At 49.7% G+C, this 20,904-nt stretch overlaps 2 protein-coding genes and 1 long non-coding RNA gene across 3 annotated transcripts; 1 reads left to right on the top strand and 2 right to left on the bottom strand.

Annotated features, from left to right (window-relative positions):
* Positions 1-1,544: 1,544 nt before the first annotated feature.
* On the bottom strand, positions 1,545-6,040 carry LOC116653765. Its single transcript, XR_004308183.1, has 2 exons — positions 5,957-6,040; positions 1,545-4,300 (listed from the first exon to the last, which is right to left on the bottom strand). It is a non-coding gene; the product is annotated as an uncharacterized LOC116653765 (long non-coding RNA).
* On the top strand, positions 5,883-9,762 carry PDZK1IP1 (PDZK1 interacting protein 1). Its single transcript, XM_015870517.2, has 4 exons — positions 5,883-6,110; positions 8,432-8,540; positions 9,079-9,177; positions 9,286-9,762. The coding sequence occupies exons 1-4, from the start codon at positions 6,044-6,046 to the stop codon at positions 9,356-9,358; spliced, it is 348 nt and encodes a 115-aa protein (XP_015726003.1). The 5' UTR covers positions 5,883-6,043; the 3' UTR covers positions 9,359-9,762.
* A 3,632-nt stretch (positions 9,763-13,394) lies between these two features.
* LOC107317629 (cytochrome P450 4A6-like) lies at positions 13,395-19,829 on the bottom strand. Its single transcript, XM_015870542.2, has 12 exons — positions 19,489-19,829; positions 19,182-19,323; positions 17,685-17,729; positions 17,310-17,437; positions 16,826-16,938; positions 16,580-16,731; positions 16,302-16,408; positions 15,797-15,987; positions 15,337-15,470; positions 14,848-14,912; positions 14,299-14,381; positions 13,395-14,068 (listed from the first exon to the last, which is right to left on the bottom strand). Exons 1-12 carry the CDS (start codon positions 19,672-19,674, stop codon positions 13,900-13,902), a joined length of 1,515 nt encoding a protein of 504 aa, XP_015726028.1. The 5' UTR covers positions 19,675-19,829; the 3' UTR covers positions 13,395-13,899.
* Between the last annotated feature and the right edge of the window lie 1,075 nt (positions 19,830-20,904).

Genomic DNA, 20,904 nt, shown 5'->3' with positions numbered 1-20,904 from the left:
CGTTTATTATTATTATTATTACTATTATCCTTCTTAATTTTACAGCCAACCAAATGCTGCCAGAACCCAGAGGCGAAGCAGCCAGGCCAAACCCTGCCCTGTGTTATGGAAATCGCGGCTGCCACCCGGCAGATGCGGGCTGAGCAAATAATGCGGCTGTTGAGCCGATACAGAAGAGGAGAGGGGAGCTTTTGTCTGGCACTCGCCGGGGTTGGAGAACACTTGTCGAGCAACAACTGGAGCTCATTGAAAAGAAGTGGAGGTTATTAGGAGCGTTTCACGCTATTCCGATGGCCCCGTTATTTTTCCCTTCAGATGCCAGGCAGAATCTATGGTGCTGGGAGGGAGAAGAGAGATATCACCTGACAGCACGCTGATGGGGAAGGGAATAAATAGGGCTGGAGGCAGCCGGCAGGGCTCTGGCAGCTCGGACCCCGTGTTTCAAGGGTGCTTCGCCTTCCCCAGGGTAACTGGGGCAGCACAATGATCAGCTGGCCTGGGAGACGTCCATCCATCCCTCTATCTACCCGCCTATCTCTCCCTCTGTCTCGATGTGCATCCCTGCAGCCCCCTTTCTCTGGTCTGAAATAAAAAGCAGCAATCCCCTTCCCGAAGCCAGGAACAAAATGAATGTCTTCTCTCCCTAATTCAGGTAGCTCCTCATAAATCTTCCCAGCTTCAGCGTGGTCTCCTAGGACTCCTGGGGCAGTTGGGAACCTATGTAATCAGCTCCGATGATCAGCACAGTTTGTCGCTCTCCAGTCGCCGAAAAGCCCTTTGAACCCTTTGTGTCTTTATTGAATGTTCCCAGAGTCCCCTGACGATTTTGCCAGTCTGGCCCATTCTGCGCGCCAGCTCCTGGGTTAATAACCCAACGAAATCCCGCAGTGAATGTGGAGGGTGGGGAGAGCCATGGCCCGGCTGCCAAGCCTCTTATCACAGCATCTTCCCATGTCTCCCCCTCGGTGCTCCCATGCACTGCAGGTTTCCATGCAAATACAAAACATGGGCAGCAAGGAGGGCTCAGAGCCAGCAGGAGAGCATCCAGGGTGGATGGATACACCTGGTGCTGGGAGAAGAAAGCTTAAAGTCCCCTTGGGGAGACTCAATGGGGGCTGGGGCAGATGAGAAGTCACAAGCTCCCATGAGTGAAGTGTTTCTTTTTAGCACATTTTAGTGCTTTTTTGGTTTCAGTTGGTCAGGAATCAAACTGAGGGATGGTGGCTGCTGCTGCTGGCAGATGTTTGCTGTGATTCTGAGCCCTTTGGGAAGCAAATCCAGAGCTGTCCAAGCCTGAGAGGATTCCTTCCATCAGGGAAATTCTCAGCTGTCATGTTTATAAATCGTTTGAGTTGGAAGGGACTCTTAAAGGTCACCTGGTCCAACTCCCCTGCAGTGAACAGAGAGAGCCATCTTCAATGGACAGGTCTCTTAGGCTGAGCTGAAGCTTTGCTGGCAATGGTTGCCAGCATCCCCAGCCATCCCACAGTGATCAGCACCTGGATCTTCACCTCTTCTCCACTCAGGTTCCCCCAAAGGCATTGTTGGTGTTTCTCCTCCTGAAGGCTGCTGCTCTTCATACACCACAACTTAGTATGGACCACCATCAAGACAGGCAAAGTATCCTAATCTATGAGCGCATTAGGGTGTTGGAAAACAATAATCCAAGAAGGAAACACATTATCTGTCCTTGTTACTTTACAAAGTAATTTAAATTAATTTTTCCCTAGAGTGGTTAGGGAGCACTGCAACTTGCCCTTGCCTATTCTCTCCGGCTAATGAAGCTTTACCAGAGACTGCTCGTGAATTCCTATTAAGACCTCATCTTAGAGGTTACAGGGCAAAGCAATTTCTGCTCCTGGGAAAGATGCCTATGAATTTGTAATTGTAAGGCCGTGTTTGATAGGGATTAGCATCTGAAAGGGGGTAGAGTGGTGGGTAGCAGAGAAAACATTATTTCAATTAGCAGAGGAAAAGCAACTTAACATCTGATTATAGTTAACACTTTTAATTTTCTCCTATTCTGGCATCTGGGATAATTATTTCTTGAAATCATCCACACCCACCAAGCAGCCAGTTCTTCCTTTCTCTTCATCCTGGTCATGTTGGTGGTGACTGACATGGGAATGGATGATGAGCTGGCTTTGTTCCTTTCTGTTCTTCTCCCAGGCAATAGTAGGACTCAGGGAATCCAGGGATGGAGGGGAGGATGCTGTGCCAAGCCTGACTGAAATGAGATGTGGTGTTTCCCATCATGCCAAGGAGGTGTAGGGCTTGGTGGAGCTTTGCTCAGCTGTTGGGTTCATAGCTGGTGCAGTGGTCAGCAGCATGGCACAGTGCTAATACCCTTTGCTCTCACTCACAAAATGGTGCAACTGGGAAAACATTTAAGGAGACTGGAAATGCCCTGGGAGCTTTCATCTGTGCTCAGGAATTGTCTCTCATCACTTATTACTTTCCTCCCAGCCTACAGAGGCAGATGCCTTTTGCTCTGTGTGGACCTGCCACAACCCACAGCCCCGATGCTTTTCTCTGCCTTATTGGTTTCCTGCTTCCTAATGGCGATGCAATCAGTTTTCAGACTGGAGATTCCTTCTAAGAAGGCATGAAGATCATGAAATCCATCCTTAATGAAAGGACAGGAGAAACCCCTTCCACCAAGTTACACTGAAGCCAGAGATTATCATTTTTATGGGCTCCCAATCTCTCCAGCCTTGTGTCTTATCAGCAAATGCAGCTGGAGGCTTCAAAACACTCCCAGCTTGCTGCTGATTTTGTGGGATGAAGATTAGAGATGATCAGATAGTGAATTATTCATTCCACTTGATATCTCTGGGCAGGAGGGAATATCCAAGCACAAGTCAGCTCCCTCCATGCTGTCTGAGCATCTCCTGCTCTTCTTCAGTATTAGGGAAGAGCAGAGGCAAGGAGCCAGGCTGACATGAACACAGAGTCGGAGCCCCAGAGCCATTGGTCCCACCAGCCTCCTTCGCCTGGTGGGCAGAGAAGCAGCAGCAATGTTTTAAAAATGAATGAGGGTAGATTTACATTGGATGTAAGGAAAATTTTAATGAATGGAACAGGTGGCTTGGAGAAGTTGTGGCTGTTCCATCAATGGTAATGATCAAAGCCGACTTGGATGGGGCCTTGAGGTCTATTGGCAGGTGTCCCTGCTCATGGATTATGTGGTCTTTAAGGTCCCTTTCAACCCAATGGTTTTGTTGTCTCAAAGGATAATGAAGAGAGTAGCACAGTCCTTGGGTGGACAAAGACACAACACCGATGTTAGGAACCATCTACCAGCTCTTGTGGGACCTCTTTGAGCCATGTAACAAAACACAGGGTGGAAAAAGGCCCCATGGAACACAAGGGGTTGGGGCAGCCATGCTCTTCTGCATGATGGCAGCTGGGTGCCAGCTCCTTCTGAGCACTGGTTATTACACAGTCCAGTTGGATGTAGTTTGATGAAATTCCTCTGGAGGTGGTGGCTCTGGATGTCCCTTGTCCTTCTCTTTGCTTCTCAGACCTTTCACAACCCTTCTGCCAAGTGACTCTGCCACTGAATAACCTGCCAAGGAAATAGCTCATCCATTGCAGGAGGGGAATGTCCTGCCAGCCCTGACTTGACCCTGCTGGGGAGTCTGGGAGAAAACCCGTGTTTCTAATGGAAGGGGAAAAAATATATGTCTTTTCTTTTTGCACTGTTCAGGTTTCCTTTTATCTACTTTACCTTTTTAATTATTTATCTTTATGGCTCTTTCTGGTGAAGTGGGGTGGAGATGGGGTGGATGAAAGAGAGGACGAAGGTGGGAGGGAGGAAGGAAACGAAAGAAAAAGAAAAACAACTTCCATACAAACATTGAAGCCCACAATGTTTCTCAAAGAGGAACTGGCATCTGCTCTGAGTCGTATCACCCAGGAACACATTTTAGGCTCAGGAATGTGCTCTGAGCCAATGTTAATTTTGGCTACAAATAAAATAGGTATAAATAAATAAATAAAGAGGAAGAAATGTCAAGTTTTTGGAGGATATCAACATTGTCCTGAAATGCCAAGACCTGGATTCATCCAAGTCCTATTCTATGGGAAACAGCTCCTAAGAATCCCTTGGAGAGAGCTCAGTGCTGCAGAGGGAATTGCCTTTCTCTGCCTCAGTTTCCCCCTTCAGTAACGTTGCTCCAAAAGGGTTTGCTCTGCCACATCCCTGTTCTGCTGTGAGCATAAATGCGAGGGGTGGCAACACTTCCAAAGTGCTGCAGTGGGAACTGGCATCTTCTTGTCTCTTCTCTGCACGCTTCCACTGCCAGAATCACAAAAGGATGAAACAGGTGAATTATTTGCTGAGATTTCTGATCTTGTCCCTGCAGTGAACCCGCTGCCATTGCTGTTCCTCATCCCCTCCAGGCCTGGCTGAGTGAGTGCAGCCGAGCAGGTGCCACCAGGCCCTTTGGCCACAGTTGTGCATACCTCCCTAATAGCTGCCATAGGCTCAACACATGCCTTGGAGCAGAGAAGAACTTTGAGATAAGCAGAGGAATGAGTCCCTGCCCTCATGGCCAAGGGCAGAAGAACGTTGCCTTAAGTTTCTTCATTCTTTGGAAATCAACCCTGCTGTCCCTGGGGCTGAGCAGAGCAGAGAACATGGGAAGAAGTCCCCAAGTGTAAAGAGGCCGAGAGTGATGCGGATGCAGGGTGGGCAGCAATAGGTGGCTGATGTCACAGGTGCTGCCATTTCTAAAGGCAGCCCCAGGGCTGGGTGTTGGTGAAGCTTTCTGCTGAAGGCAGGCTTTTTTTTTTTCTTGGTGGGGTTGTACTAAGGAACAAGCAGCCAAGAGCACAAGCCCTGCATGCTTCTTTGGAATGGATAACATGCAGATAAGTTGCTGGGAAATCAAAGGTCACTCTCATTACTATTTCTTCCTAAGCCAGCTCATCCCCTTTGGTTTGTAACAGCATTGCTTTTACAGGGACGCACTATGGGCAGGTCCTTCTCAGGTGCATGGAGAGAGTCCATTCCTTGGAGAGCCCTTACCCTGCATAAGCAAAGCTGGTGGGGCTGAGACTGAGCCCACTGTGTGCTGCATGGAAAGGCAGGACACACATTAAGGCATGGGGAGATGAGTGTGCAGAGGAACACAGGGGAAAGCTGGAGGCCAGGCTTGTGCACCTCCAGCTCATTTCCAGGTTAAATAACATTGCATGAGGTCCAGGGAGTGCAAGGGAATGAAGAGCAGGATGTCAGCAGTGATGTCGTGTGTTTCTATCTCTTGTGGTGTCAGAAAAACTTCAGGATCAGCCCTGAAGGCTCAATAAAACCAACGCTCTGTTTACGATGTTTAATAGACTCGATCTAGCAATGCCTGTGATAGAGGAGGCAGCAATCAGCAGCGAAGCTGGATTAATAAGGCGATGTTTCTAAGCCACAAATGTGTTTTCTCATCTTGTTAATGACACTTGGTGCAAAGGACAACAGTATTCCAGCACCTGGCACTGTGTTTCCCTGCTGGGCTGTGCTGTGAGTGAGGTCTGTGCTCTGTGGGTGCTCCCCAGGACTCCAGCACTGGGATGGGGCACAGGGGTGGGAAGGGGTTTCTAGGGGAGCCCCAACTCCTGCACTATGGGACAGCAGTGCTGGCAGGGAGCTCTTAGGGTTGAGATTTCGTCTCTCTGCTCAGCCACATTCCCCAAAGGCCACAGCAGGGATTTGCCGATGTGTTAGTTCTTCCTCCCGCACCCATACAATCGGTACAATCACTGTCTGTGTGTCTCGGCTCCCTTCCAAGCCCTAAAGGAACAGCCAGGTTCAAGTCACCATGCCCCAAATTCCCCTTAATCCCTCTCTCTGGGGCGGAAGAAAGAGACACCTCCTCCACACCCCTCCTCCCTTTCCCGGAGTCGGATTTGAATACTCAGGTGTGAGCATCAGCCACCCTCGTTAACGAGTTTGATAATTTACCCAGCTCATTCCTGCTGGAGGGATCCGAACGCAGCGCTGCTCTTCTCGGTCCCGGCATCGCCACCCGCAGCTCTACCGCCCCGCACCATGCCGGTCCTGCGGCTCATCGCCCTCGGGCTCCTCCTGGCTTTGGAGCCTGCGAGCTGCCAGCAAGGTAAGAGCTCCATTTCTGGGGAAACTGAGGAACGGGGTAGGGGAGGCAGGGGTGGCTTTGGGGCCAGGAGAGCTGCTTGGGAAAGGGGAAAATGCCCCAGCCCCTCTGCAGCTCTGCCTTCCTATGTGAGCTCGGTCTGGCTGCGGATGGAACAGACTTTACCTGTTTAGCTTGATGCCAGGTTACACTGTGATGCAGTAGCTCCAAGTGATCCCCAGCACTCAGAGATGGGCAGCGTGTTTTCTTACAAATCGCTTTCTTTTCTTTTCCCCTGGAAAGAGCTGCTCTGCTTCTGGCTCCCAAAGCAGCAGGTTTTGTTAATCTAAAGTTCTGATCTCTGTGGAGGTGGCAAGGCCAGTTATTTTCCTCTGCAAATCACGCTTTCATTCCCTTCCTGAAGACTTAATAGAGAAACTTCCTATTGCTCAGACATTATTTTTGCCAAACTCGGGACTTGTCTGACACTACAAATAATCAGGAGTAATTAAAACAAATCAGATCCTGCCAAAGAGCAGGAACGTTCCCTCCCCCTTTATCCTCCTGATGCCCCGGCCTTGACCGCTCTTCCTCTATTTGTTTACCAACTTGTGAAAGATTGAGCAGTGTGGGGTCTCCACTGTCAGCAGGATTGGATGTTTTGCTGTTGCCTTGATAGGAAAGAATGAAAGAAAGAAAAGCCTTTAGTGAAGTTTCAGAGCTGTCACAGCTTCCTCGGCCTTAGCAAAGCACTGGCACAGTGCTGCCCATGGAGGTGGTGGGGTCACTGTCACTGGAGATGTGAGGAACCATGAAGATGTGACACTGAGGGATGTGGTCAGTGGGCACGGTGGGGATGGGTTGGGGTTGGTGATCTTAGGGGTCTTTTCCAACGTCTGTGGTTGTATAAAAGCTCAGGAGACAGCTGATGCCTTCCAAGCAATCAGGGAAGATGGCCCAAAAGTCATGAATGTGCCTTCAGGCCAGCCTTGGAGCATGGAAACAACATTACAGAGCACACAAAGGCTTATTTTGGCACTGGTGTTTTTCCTGGTTTCATTTGTAGCTGCAGATGCATAGGTGCGTGTCTGCCAGGGAGTGCAGAGTCTGCATCCCACGTTGGTTAGTTGGCTGAGGAATTCCTGCCTGATGGAAAAAAACCATCATTACTGTGGTTAGAAGGGAGATGAGATGGGGGGGGATGCTCTGGGTGGGATGTCTCCATTAAAACCTTTTTTGGGAAGGGGTCCCCCATCCCCATGGTAATGCACCTTGCTGAGCCCTTTGACTCTGATCTGGTTTTCTGCTCATATTTATGCACCGTGCATTTGTGGAGGAGGTCTCCTACCATTTGTCTTCCCACCTTCTTCCTTGGAAGACCAAAATAAGAGAATTTGGAGGTTTTGGTTGCTGCTGAATTCAAAGATGCGAAGTGATCGAGGTGGGAAGGGATCTCTGAAGGCTGCCTGCTCATCCCCAGCAGGAACACCTACAACAGGGTACCCAGGCCCAGCTTCAGGTGGTTTTTGAAGATCTCCAAGGAGAATCGTGCTCTGGTGCCCCATCACCCTCACAGCACAGAAGTGCTTCCTGCTGTTTTGACGGCAATCCATTCCTGAGCTGACCCTGAACTCCCTCAGCCCCACCACAAACCTCATTGCAGGCTGGAAACCACAGCCCCAGCAGGAAAATAAAACACAAATAATAAATAAATCTGGCAGAGATAACAGCCAAGGACTGAACGAGGGAGGAAATGAAGCTGTCAGGGCCCCAGGGTAGGGGGAACATTTGTCTTTGGGGCTGCACTGCAGGGCAGGAGCATCTCCTGCCCATTGGGTAGTGCAGGTGGGGAGCAAGCCCTGCTCCCATCCATGTGGCACCGCTCAGTGCTGATCTGAGGGGCTGCAGTTGACGCATGTGGTTCCAAGAGGGAATTTCCGCCTGGATTCCTTCTGGCTGAGTGTCGATCCAAGGACTTTGCTGTGAGCACAGTGAAGCATCTGCACAGACAGCAGGAAGGGTGAGACAGCTGCCAGCAGCACAGGCAGTGCGCCTGTGGGGGACTGGTTTGCAAACACAGGTTGCACAGTCCACCTTTATTGCCCCTGGGAATGGTTATTTGCAGTTGAGAGCAGCAATTTGTCTGGACAGCATGTTCATCCCTGTAAGTCTCTGGAGCTGGGCTGAAGTGGCCCCACTGGTGTCTCGTGGCAGTGGCTGTGACGTGGCTCTGCAGAACTCAGCTCCCTTCTGGGTGTTGTTGACATTGTGCTGGAGAATCTCAACCTAAGTGTGCAAAGCTCATATATGTATCTCTAATCCCTCTTTTCCTTCTTTCCCTGCAGCCAGGGGCAGCCTCCAACCTTGGTCACAAGGTGTCATCGCTGTGGTGGTGTTTCTGGTGCTGGTGGCAATCTGCTTCGTAGTCAACAGGTTCTGGTGCAAGAAGCAGCAGTGAGTGCTGGGGCCCTGGGAGTGCTTGGGGCTGTTCTGTCTGTCACTGAGTGAGGTGGCAGAGCAGTCGCATCACAGTGATGTGGACTCAACCCATGGGAGATACTGTGGGGCCTCTGCTCAGCTTGGCTGATCCTTGCCTGCCTGCTGGGCTGCAAGACTTGGTCTGGAAGGACAAGTGCTGGAGGTGCTGCCCCATGGGCCAGGATGTGCACACATATACACAAACACTGTGCTGTGCCAGGGGAGGCACTGCCCTGCCTATCTGTCCCAGTCACTCCTGGCTGTGGGTGATCATTTTGCAACGGTGTACACAGAAGGCAACTGGAAAAACCAGTTAGCAGGAGAAAACAACCCTATGTGTGTGGATGGATGAGCAGGAAGCCTCCTGCTGAGATGCCATCAGATCCAGCCAGGGCCACAAGTTGCTAAGAGTCCCTATTGTCCCCATAGTGTCACAGCTACCCCCTTCTCTCTGCTGCTCTCCCCTTGCCCTTGCACAGCCCCCATCGGTGGGATCTTTCCTCTCCCCTTCCAGGGATAATGTCGATACAGTGGTGAGCATTGGGGCCAAGGAAGAGGGTGTTGTGCCCAATGGACGTGAAGGAACATATGTGACCTCTGCAGTGGACTTCAGGTGAAGGACCCTTCCCTGTGGCTCTCAGGCTCAGCAAAGTCATGTCCTGCTCCGAGCCTCTCACAGATGTTTGGGCATGATGACAGATTGTACTTTTTCCTCTGACAGGTCCAAGGAAAACAATCATGCCTATGAGAATGCTCTGGATCCAGAGGAGAAGGTGATCACCACTGCCATGTAGCACCAGCTGGTGGTGGGACCCTCTGCACTGACGTCCCCATGCACTGCAGCTCCTCTGTCCCAGGCCTTCAGACTTCTGTGCCTTTGTTAGACCCCAGGAGAGGTCTGGGGCTGTCACTTTCCCAGCCCTGTGGCCACCCCACCTGCCCAGCCTGGCCAATGTCCTTCATCCCCTGGACCAGGGGATGCCAACCCACTCCAGGTGCTGCTGTATGCATGGGACCCTGTGTTCCCTCCCCAAACCCTTTCCCCTCTGAGAAACCATCAATGGAAAACCCACTTTCATATCAACATCTCATCCTCCTTTTTATGAACAAAGGCTCCATGCCATGCATTTCAAATTCAGAACAAATTGTCTTTTCTGTATATATCTTCTCTGCCAGCAATAAAGGGAATTGCTGTCCATCCAGGCTCATTCTGCTGGTGACCCATAGGATTCTTCAGCATCTCATGGCACTCCCAGTCCTCAGGCTCTTTGGGGAGTGTGGGACATTATGGGGAAGGGTGGTCAGAGAGGAGCCAGCACCTCATGAGTGGGATCCACTTATGCTTATGTCCTAGCTTAGATTTCCTTAGTACCAGGGGATGTAGCTTGTGATGGCATGGACAAGTTGGGTCCTGGTGCCACCAACCACTGCAAGCTCCTTTTCTGCAGCCACAGCTTTTGCAGGTGACGCTGCTGATGTCCCTGATGGGTGGGGACAGAAATTCAGGTGTGGTGCAAAATGGGAGTATCCCCATGCCAGATATCTGATGGTCAAGGTAGACACTGTGGAGCCAATGCTGGGAAATCACAACTGGCATCAGGGAGGTTGCATGAGATGGAAGACGGGGCAGAAGGTTCAGAGGGGTTGAGCCCCATGGTGCAGCTTTCCCTTTGCAGATGGATGCTGTGTTGTGCTAGAAGTGCTTTTGTGACTGCAGGGCTGCAGCAGGATCTGGGTGCTGCTCTGAGGTGAGTGCCACTGCCCCATGCCCAGAGAATTTCGGGGGTGTATGTCTATGGGTATGGGAAAGAGCCTCTCCCCCCTAGGCTCATCTCCTGGCTCTTCTCTGATGGCTGCCATGCTGCTCAGCTCTGACAAACAAGCTTCCCAGATCTCTCTGGTAATGATTTGCTCAGCAGAATGTACAAGGATTACTCATTTTGCAGCCCGCTGCGTCAGCACTCCGGCTCGTGGCTTGAGGAGTGGCAAAAGGATGGGAACCCATTAATTTTTACCTCTCCGTTGCAAAAGCAGTTACAAAACAGCAGCCTTATAATGAGTAACAAGTTGTCCCCAACCACATGCACGCCCTGGGTGAGCAATGATGGGTTTGGAATGGGCACTGGTGGCAGGTGTGTGGTTAGACTAGATGATCTTAGAGGTCTTTTCTGACCTTAATGATTGTATGTTTCAGGGATGCTGTGGTTGCTTGGTGTGTGGCATCCCATTCCTGAGGAGGGCAGCTGTAGGTCTGGGCAAGGACAGGGATGAGGATTTGGGATGAACCCTGGCAGTCTCTAACCAAACAAAACGGTACAAGCACAAATGAAATTTATTGTTGGAAAATCTTAATTAGATTTTAAGCCCCAAAGGGAGAAAAGTGGGGTATTATCTGACACAGCTAATGAGTGTTAAGGGTCTATTGTTGTCTTTCTTGTTTACCTTTCTGTGCTGGCTGATATGGCCTGGATCCTCGCCTGTGCTGCCATAATTAGGATATCTCATCTCCCACTGATAGGGCTGGGGATGCTGTTTGTAGCGCATCACTGCACCATCCCTTCCTGGTGGAAGAGCATGGGGAGGAAGACAGTGTCCCGGCACCCACTGCACCGATCCCATGAGGTAGGGAATGCCTTGGGGTCCCAAGCAACATCTGGAACTTCAGGGTAATCAAATGCCTTGTATTGGAAGGGACCTCAAAGGTTATCCATTTCCAGTCTTCTGCCATGGGCAGGGTTGCCGACCATTAAAATCACCTGCTGGCCCCAGGTGATACTACTAGAAAAGGCAGGTTAGTTCTGCCTAACCCTGAGGTTTAATTAAGTTATTCCAGTTGGTTTAATCAAGGGGTTGCTGTGTAGGGTTGAAGTGTTGCAGAATGGGAGGTTTGCTTCAGCCTTGCCCCACACAGTGCAGCCTTGGGTTGATGTCTTGGTACCAGGCTTCTCAGCACTCAAGCAATGGGATTTGGACCTGCAGAGCACAAGGGGATGTTTGACACCATGATGGGAGTGAGTAACAGTGGCAGAACATGTGGAGGGGACTATCACAGCCCCTTGGGGTGTAGCCTGGTGGCATCGGTGCAAATGGGAGCGGGGCATGTCAGATAGATGCGTGTGGGCAATGGGGCCACGAAGTTTTTGGTCTTGATTCAAGGTACTGAGAGCCAGGAGTAAAATACCATCCATTGTTGGTTCATACACCCTTAGTAGCCAAACAAACATCCCTGGAGCCGGTCCTTATCACTTTATTACACCTGCTAGAGTGAATAGATTAAAGAGGACAGGGGAGGGGGGGAGAAAGCAGAAGAATCCAGGAGAAGAAAAAAAAACGGGTTTGGGGATTGTTAATTATTCTCTGGGGTCTCTAATCTTTAACTGGCAAACAGCATCGCTAACTGTCTTAAAGCCCCTCCTGGAACATCCTGATAATAAGCCATCTGCATGAAGGCACCCCGTTATCTGCCCTCCTCCAGCCGTCTGTGACATGGCTGGAGTGGGAGATAATGGATGTGCGGCGTGTAATAACGACACGTCATTCATGATTATCGGCCTGATACCCAACCTTTTAGCTCCATTGTTTGTGCATCGAGGAAAAAAAGAGGAGGGGAGGGAGGGAAAGATGAGGAATAAGGGGGGGGGGGGGGGGTTGGTGCTGTGTGTAAAGCCTAAGCATCTCCCTGCCAAAGAGGCGGGCTCTGGTGGCATCTCCCTGAGGGGTTGTGGTACCCGGTAAGGAATCGCCCATCCGGATGCTGTATCCATGGTGATGGATGGAGAGAGATGAGGCAGGACAGAATTGTCCCTGCCTGGCAGGAGGTTTTGGGGACAGGGCTTGGGCAGTGAGGTCTCCAGCACTCTTTCTTCGTGCTGCTTCTGCACTGGGTGAAGGAGGATGTGTTGTGCAGCCTTTTCCCGGGGAAGATGTCTGATGGAGGTGGCAGAGCAGAGAGACCAAATCGTTCCCTGCACATAACAGCCCAGCTGCAGCACTCAGCTCTTCGGAGATGCGGGATTTTATTCTTTCAAAGCTGGGGGGAGAGGAGGAGAGCTGGGGCAGATCTCTGAGAGCAGCGGGAGCCCACGGGTGCTGCAAGGGTGACGGCATCAGCACTTCTATCTGCGTGCAGCCCCTCTGTGCCTCAGCTTTACCCGGTGAAGGGTAATGACACCTCTTCCTGATCCTAACAACCCACCCTCCACGAGCCCATAGGCTGTGCCAGGCTGTGCTGTGCTCAGTGCCAGGGGGTTGCCTGCAGAAGGGCGGATTTGGGCTTTTCCCGGTTCTCTCAGTGCCACCCAGTGGAGCGGAGCGGACCTGCAAGCTGAGCTGGGGAAAAGAGGGGTCCCACGGCCGCCCCCCGGCCCCCAACCTCATGGGGTGGGCATAGAGAACCTCCTCGTGCCTTGCCCTTAACCCCTCCGGCACCGCTCTCTGGTGGCGGCTTTTGTCTATCACTGGTGTACTGAGTGCTCAGTTCTAAGCCCATGCAGGAAATATCTCTGGACCAACCCATGCTTTGTTTCTGCTGATTTTTGTCCTTGTCATCACTGCTTTTGTTCTGCTGCTTTCAAAGGCAGCTTGCTGCGGTTATTTCCTTACCACAGAAAAGCTAACATGGTGCAGGGTGAGGGCTTGGTGACCTGTAGCACGGGGGGGCTGTGAGCTGTCTGCTCAGGGGATAAAACTACTACAATAGCCTTTGTGGCTTGGGGAAATGCAATGCCAGGGCTGCACCCTCCTGTGCTGCAGAGCAATGGGTGCAGCTCATTCTCAATGAAGCTTAATTGGCTTCATCCTCTCCCCCTGACTGTAGGTGCAAAAACATGCTCCGAGACCACCTTGGCAAGGCTTTATTCATGTTTTAGAGGAGGATGAGGCTAAGGGCATGTGGTGCTGAGGGCTTTCTCCAGGCAACCCAGTGTCTGAGCACCCTCAGCTCCAGGAAGTTCAGTGTTAGGTTGGGAAAACCTGCTGGCCTTCATTTCTGTAGTGCCAGGCACAATGCCAGCCTGCAGCTCATCAAGGCAGGGCTCTTCCCAGAGCTTAATGTGGAGGTGCTCAGAAAGAAATCCCATCAGGACAGTCTAGAGATGAGGAGAAAACAGAAGATCCCTGCTGACCCTCCAAAAAACCTCAGTTGCTCTGTTCCTGTTGCGAGGAGGGGACCTGAGCCTACTGGGCACAAGGTGCTCAGTGTGGGGTTAGTGTGGGTGAGATATAAGGTGGATTTGGTGGGTATCCCTCTCCCCTGCCCTGGTGTTCAGGAAGGCTGCAGGTTGGCATCTCTGAGTGGAGAGTGGTCTTTGGGAACTGCTCGTGCCACCTCATAAGGTCAGTGAATCTTTTTCAGATGCAGGTGGATGCCACTGCTGGACTTGAGGATGAGCTGCTGTTTCAGCGTAGGAGGCTTGGAGGCATTGGGGAACAGCTCAAAGCGGAGCAGGGTCAGTGCCAGAGCCACCTTCATCTCGTTCATAGCAAACTGCTGCCCAATGCAGTTCCTGGGGAGAGGACAAAGGCTCAGGTTGAAGCCTGCAAATTACTGAGACCTGCATCCATAGTGCCTTGGGTGTGGGAAGTGCTCTAGGGCTGGCAGAGCTCAGTAGAAATCCCATCGTGGAGACTCCTTGAGATGGCCAAGCCAACTTGACCCAGGGGTGCTGAGGGGACTGGGCTCAGGTGCACAACCCCATGCACCTATGAGGAGGGAGAGGGATGAAGGATTTCCCACCTGGATCCAGCAGAGAAAGGCAGGAAAGCATGCGAGTGCCTGTGTGCTGAGTTCTCAGGAGAAAACCTCAGGGGATCAAATACCTGTGGGAGCAGCAAAGACTGTTCAGTAAGCATTGGCCCAACCACGAGCAGCACCAGGTTCTCTGATACCCAAGGTAGGGCTGGAAGTGGCCTTTGCTGCTCTAAGGGAGCTGCATCTGATGTTCATTCATTCCTCTGCAAAGCCACTGGATGGATGAGAAGAGGGTGCTGGTGGCTTTGCAGATCTTCCCCTTGGAGATATCTATCAGAGCTGCTGAAGGCAGGCAGAGTAGCTCTGTGTCACCTTGCATAAAGGCAAGCTATTAAACACCCTTTTCAAAGCCTTTGGGGTGCTTGGTTACATCACTGAACTTAACATTTGGATACATAATGTTGGAATAAAAGTCAAAAAGAGCACCCACCCTCCCCAGAAATATGGCATGGAGGTGCGAGCTGCCCTGTTCAAGGACAGTGGTAGTCTGGGCTCTGAGATCATCTCCCCATTCTTGCTGTGAAGGTGACATACCTCGGGATCTTCCCACACATCCCGGTTCCTGTGAATACCAAATATGTTCAACGAAACCTGGGAGCCTGGAAGTGAGAAAATACTCATGATGTGAAAATACTCATCGTGTGAAGAGTGAAGACCAAGAGTGTTTGGGGGATACCTTCCCTCCCTGGACTCTGCAGGGGCTGAGACAGAAGATTTGGCAGAAACATTTCCCAGCCTGTCCACATAGGTCAGCTCTGAATCCTTCCCATAGAAGAAATAATGGTCTCAAAGCTGGACCCCACTCTGGTACTGGCAGATGAACCCCTACTCTTGGACACAGTAAGCACTATGCAGGCCCATTCTGAGCTCTGAACACTTGGTGCCCTGTTGCATGTGCCTGGACCTTCACCAGTGAGTGTGGTGGCTCTGTGCAGCCTCTTAGAGAGAGAAGTAAGACTGGAAGCCCCCCCCAACCAGCCCCTCATCATGTGATAGACAGCAGCAGGAGGAATGAAGACGGACCTTCAGGTAAGCTGCGTCCATCACAAAACGTGACAGGCTTAGTCAGCTTTCGGGACACCGAAGGGACTGGTGGGAACAGGAGCATGCTCTCCTTGATGCACATGGTGCTGTATGTCATCTTTGCCAGGTCCTCCCTGAAAGCAAACCAGGGCTCAGGCTGTGCTTGTTGGCAGTGATGGGGACGTGAGATATTAAACCATTAATGTTGGAAAAAGACCTCTAAGATCAACCCAGCCCAGTCTGACCACACCATGCCCACTGACCACCATCCCTTAGTGCCACATCCCCACGGTTCTGGAACACCTCCAGGGATGGTGACCCCACTACTCCCTGGGCAGCTGTGCCAGTGCATCACTGCTCTTCTGGAGAAGAATTTATTCCTGATATCCAACCTGAGCCCCTTCTATGGCACAACTTAAGGCAGTTACTTCAGGTAAAGAACTCAGAACTGCTGGCTCACCACTCAATGGTATCCTTGTTCCCCACGATCCCCTGGATCTCCTCCCTGCACCGCGCCTGGTGCTCGGGGTGCAATGCCATGCTGTACAGAAGCCATGAGATCCCGCTGGCTGTGGTGTCGTGCCCCTCAAACATGAATGTGTCCACCTCAGCACGCAGGTCTTCATCAGACAGGCCAACTCCGTTCTCATCCTAGCAACGAGGAATATATATCATTCTTATGCTCTCATTAATTTGGCTTTTACCGCTAGGTGTAAAAACAGCCCTAGATGTCAGGGAAGAAGGACCTGGTTTGGCCTACACCTTGCAAAATAGGAATGTACTTGATGGAAATGAACAAGAAGGGTGAAATTCTGAGCTATTTATTTTCAGATACTGCATCTCACACATCTTTATTACCTTCCCTTTCTGTCCACATTACCCCAGGCTAGGAAATAGGGATTCTGGTTCAACCCTTATGCCATGTACAATCTATGGCATCTGATGGGATTATTTCAAATCTTCACCTTGCTACAAAGAAGAATGTCCAGAAAATCCAGGTGTCTCTTCTTCAGGATCTTGTCTAGCTCCTTGTCATTGGAGAGCAATATCTTTCTTTCTTGTATTACTTTATCTGTGTAGAAAAAGATCAGTGTTAGATGCATCCTGCCAGAGAGCTCAGAACTGTTTGTTCAGCCTCTTAGACCCTGCTTAATGTGTAACTCTTTGGCCAGTGCTTATTGTAACCCCACTGAGCTATTCCTGATGTGAGAGATGCAGCTGGGAGAGCAAGGAGCAGAAATACCTGTGTGGGCATGGGCCCGCCTGCAGGCATCCTGAAACTCCCGGCTGCTGCTAGTCAGGTCATAGAAGGCATCTTGGTAGGACAAATTCTGTATTCTCTTGTTTATGAGGTAGCCCAGGTCAAAAACAGCTTTGATATAAGTGTCTGAGTTGCTGTAAGAGGTCAATGTCAGAGCTGCTGTTAGCAATGCGAGTGGAGAAAACAGAGGCACTTCTTGTTCCAGAATTGGGAGGTTTGTGTGCTGACCTCTGAGTCTGGCAGTTGGTGTTGTAGCTGAAGGCACATTTCATGATGCTGTCCAGGGCCATCAGGCTGACGTCTTCAAAGAGCTCTACTGACTTCTTCTTCTCCCATTTATCCTAATGGTGGAGAAAGTGTGAGGAGAGACAGACTTGCAGAGCAGACTCAGCCACAGTACCATCAGGTCATGATTCCTGTCCCCATCTCAATCCACACAGATAGTTATTTGCACTGAAAAAGAGGCCCTACTTCACTGCATGTGCTGTGAACACAATCAAACCATTCCTTGCATTTCTTTTTCTGTGTTTACCATTGCTGGGCTATGAACAGGTGTTCTAGCTCTGATTGATTTCATTGGGAAGCAGGTGAAAGAGAGAATAAGTGCAACAGGGTAAGAAATTTCACAGAAACGAAATTAAAAGAAAACTTAAGGAAAGAATCTCCCCCAGATGACAGAGCTCTAGGAACTGTTTTAAGTTCCCTCTCTTACCAACATCACTTTGACTGAGTCTGACATCAGGGACACGTAAGATTTCAGCACATCATAGTGAAATGCTGGAGTCAGCAACTTCCGATGCTGAAACCATTTGGCTCCACTCAAGACCAGCAACCCTTTACCTGTAGACACCAGAAACTGCCATTAGCTACTTCACTCTGCTCATATCTCCTGCAGCTTCACTGCTGCTCATGGCCAAGCAGCAGGTGATGTGCAGGATCTGGGGGGAAGACATGCAACTCCAGTGCTAATTAACCATCCTGCTTGCATGCTCTGGTTTCAGGATGGAAGAAAGTGAAATAAATGTAGACAGAAGAATAATGAAAGGTGTGATGTGGTTGCTAGAGTTAATGGAAGAAAATAACTCACCAATCCACGGAACTAAGAACTGATAAGGTACAGGAGGCTTGGGATCTGTAAAACAAAATGAAGACCACAACAATAAAGAATCACCAATGGAGGTGATTCACTGTTTCACAGCTGCTAGGATGACAATACTGCTTTTCATTAACCCAAACAGATGGAAGCAAGAGGGCACCAAATCTGGACTACATGGTTGTTGTGGGAGGAATGCCGGCGAAGATTGGCAATGTACCCCACACTCTTCACACTGGCACATGGCCTGGTATTATAGGGTTACAAGAGGAAGGTTGTCTTCTCAAAGTCCTAACATTCAGCGTAGCATCTTAATAAGGCAGTCAGAGCTGAAGAGTTGTTTGGGTTCCAGGAAAGCCAAAAGGATCTCCCCTTTCCTTTGCAAAGGACAATGCACATCACTTTACCCACTGAGGGCTGCATCTTGAATGTTTTCTTTGATGGGGAATTCACATGTTGCCTCTTGTGACTCCATGGACAGCTGCAGTGACTTGGGCTCATAGTTGAAATACTGTGTCTTGTCATAGTAACGATGTGATCCAGAAAGCTATACTCTTAAGCCTCTTTTTTTGTTCAATAGGTCCTGACAAACTTGCATATGGTGTTCTTTCTGTTCCTGTGTAAGCACTTGTGGGATCGACATGGTGTAAACTCTGTAATATTTCAACATTTCCACCATAGTTTCCAATGCACTGAAGCTAATATTCGGCTCTGCATGCAGCTCTCTGGATGCAATCCAGGGATGAACTGATTGAGACAGTCTTAATGTCATGGAGTGACAGCTGTGCATGGCCATTCAAAATGTGGCCTTTCACATTGTTGTCACTGCTGCTGAAATGCACCACCCACCTCACTGTGGAGAACAAACAGTGGATGTGAGCACAGACATTCAGCAAGCATCAGTGAATGTCAACAGATGCCATTATTTCTGTATTCAGGAATTCAGTGACACACCTTTTCTGTACACGCACTTCCGTGTCAAACTCAATTTGTCATGCTGCCAATCTGCTGCAATCTGTTGCATGGCAATAAAATGCAATGGAATATTGGTGGGAAGGTTCAGCATCAACCACCAACATCCTTTTCTGATGCTATGGGCCAACATAATAAAATAGGAGGCATTACTTTTGGAGCTGCCCTTGTAGAATTAGTCTCTAATAGAGGTAAAGTTTAAAAGTGATCTTCTACCTCTGTGACCTCAGTGAACCTGGGGAAAAATATGTGTGGAAAATAAACAACCATGGCAGATCTCAAAACTGAGAAGAATGAATGTAAGTTCTTGGGAGTCCACCAACCACAAATGACTTCACAAAAAGGAGCAGAGATCAGAGCAGTCTTGAGATGCCTTCTGAGACATTGCTGTGACAGATCATTCACATTACTGCATTTACTGGGACGCACAAATATTGTGGTGGCTGATGCTGTAGAAGAACACGCTTCCCAGAGAAGAGTGAAGGACTGTAATCCCCAAACCCAATTGAAGAGAATTACCTCCTCGTCCAAGTATAGTCTTGGCATATTCAGGATGGTGGATTACTAGAGATGGCAGCACTGGTCCAAACCATCTGGGAAAGGCATATGGGTATTCTTCTCCAAGTGACACTAACATACTTAATGTTTTATCGCCAGTTATCTGCAATGATAGTGAAGCAGAAACTGAATTCAGGCAGAAAATAAGGATGTACAGATAGATGCTAAACTTATATTACTATGGAAACCACATGCAAGTTGCCTCCTCCTAGGAATTAGAGCAGCTGCTGGGACAAACCCACCCAAATGAGCCCAGCTCTGTCCTTACCAGACGGTTGTGGCCATAGAGCCAATGCGCTGGGGGACCAGGAAATGCTTCCAGGGCTTTGAGCATCTTCTTCCTTGCCTGGTAGAATTTGATCACCTTCAGTAGGACAAAGATGACACCAAGCACCACAGACAGCTGCAGAACGACAGCAGAAGGTCTGACTATGTTGTCCAGGAGAGACGCCATGCTGGCCTGAGTCTGAGGTGCCCAACACTGCCTTTTTCTCCCTGCTTCTCTTCTACAACTCCTCCAGCAGAGCTGGCAAAGTGCTGCTCGTGCAAGGTCTGGATGAGTTTTATAGCAGAAGTGTACCAATAAGCAACGTGACAGCTTGACCCACAGCCAGAATTCCTACAGTCCCTGCTGAGCCTTTTACCCACTTGCAATAACCTGTGGATGGGGATGGCTTGTTAGCAAACACCCTGTAAATATTTACTTTTTCTGAAGGTTTTTACATCCCAATAGTGAGTGCAAATGCTTGCAGAAGTACACAGCTCCAATTCTGCCCCACTTCACATATGTTCAGGTATCTGAATGATCGGGGCTGATAGACCCCAGTGCACTCACATGAGGTGAGGAGCAAACAGGCTACTTCAGTTGGACTAATCCAGCCACCCTCAGCTGTAAAAACAGTGCTCTTAGTGACTGTAACAACACACAGCTGGACTGTAATCAAAGGAACAGCCAAAACCTGACCAGCACACAAGGGATTGTGGTATGCTTTCTGAGTGGTGCTATATAGATGAGCCAGGAGATAAAAGCATTGTCTTGAAGAGCTGACTGTCAAGATGTAAGTCAGAGAGTGGGAGAGCAGCAAAAAGAGCTGCAGTAATGCTGATGTACATGTAACCTGATGGGAAGGGGTGATAATATGATGGTATTCACTTTGTGGTACTGGTGAGTCTTCCTTTCCCTGCCTGCAGGGCTGGGGGAGGACTTGGGATGAAAACTTGCTACTTTTGGCTGATTTCTAGGTGTATTGCAAAGACAGGGATCCCAGATGGGCTGAAATAACTTCCTATTTGGGTGTTTGGATGTTATGAGGATTAAATGGATCATCAGTTACTGGACCTGTCAGCCCAGTGTACTAAAGCACTGGGGGGTCTTGAGTTGTGTGGGTGTTTTTCTTTGGCTTAACATGTCTCCAATACAAGCGTCTTCAGATGGCTAGACACTTTCCTTTATCATTTAGTCTAGCTTAGACCATAACCAATTGAAACCCATGTTTTCTGCTGGTAGAATCACTTTACTGAACACACGCAGCCCTAATCAGAATGTTTAAACCTCTGAGACAGAAAGTTTGTACGAAAATATCCCACAAGGCCTGCTCTCCAGGTAGTACTTGACTCCATGACAATGTCTGAAGGTTAGTAAACAGGGTGACTTTTCCCTCAGCTGGCTTGCGAGCTGTTTGTT

This window comes from Coturnix japonica, chromosome 8, assembly GCF_001577835.2.
Source record: "Coturnix japonica isolate 7356 chromosome 8, Coturnix japonica 2.1, whole genome shotgun sequence".
NCBI classification, from domain to species: domain Eukaryota; kingdom Metazoa; phylum Chordata; class Aves; order Galliformes; family Phasianidae; genus Coturnix; species Coturnix japonica.
Note: the sequence above shows the minus strand (reverse complement) of the source record. Positions and strands in the feature narration are given on the sequence as shown.

Excerpts from the sequence above, each read along its gene's own strand:
- LOC107317629 (XM_015870542.2), bottom strand. The coding sequence starts at position 19,674 with ATGGCGTCTCTCCTGGACAACATAGTCAGACCTTCTGCTGTCGTTCTG. Across the intron at positions 16,732-16,825 it reads ACCAACTGCCAGACTCAGAG|CAACTCAGACACTTATATCA; the intron begins GTCAGCACACAA and ends GACCTCTTACAG. Across the intron at positions 14,382-14,847 it reads ATGTGTGGGAAGATCCCGAG|GTATTTGATCCCCTGAGGTT; the intron begins GTATGTCACCTT and ends CTGCTCCCACAG.
- PDZK1IP1 (XM_015870517.2), top strand. The coding sequence starts at position 6,044 with ATGCCGGTCCTGCGGCTCATCGCCCTCGGGCTCCTCCTGGCTTTGGAG. Across the intron at positions 8,541-9,078 it reads TTCTGGTGCAAGAAGCAGCA|GGATAATGTCGATACAGTGG; the intron begins GTGAGTGCTGGG and ends CTCCCCTTCCAG. Across the intron at positions 9,178-9,285 it reads ACCTCTGCAGTGGACTTCAG|GTCCAAGGAAAACAATCATG; the intron begins GTGAAGGACCCT and ends TTCCTCTGACAG.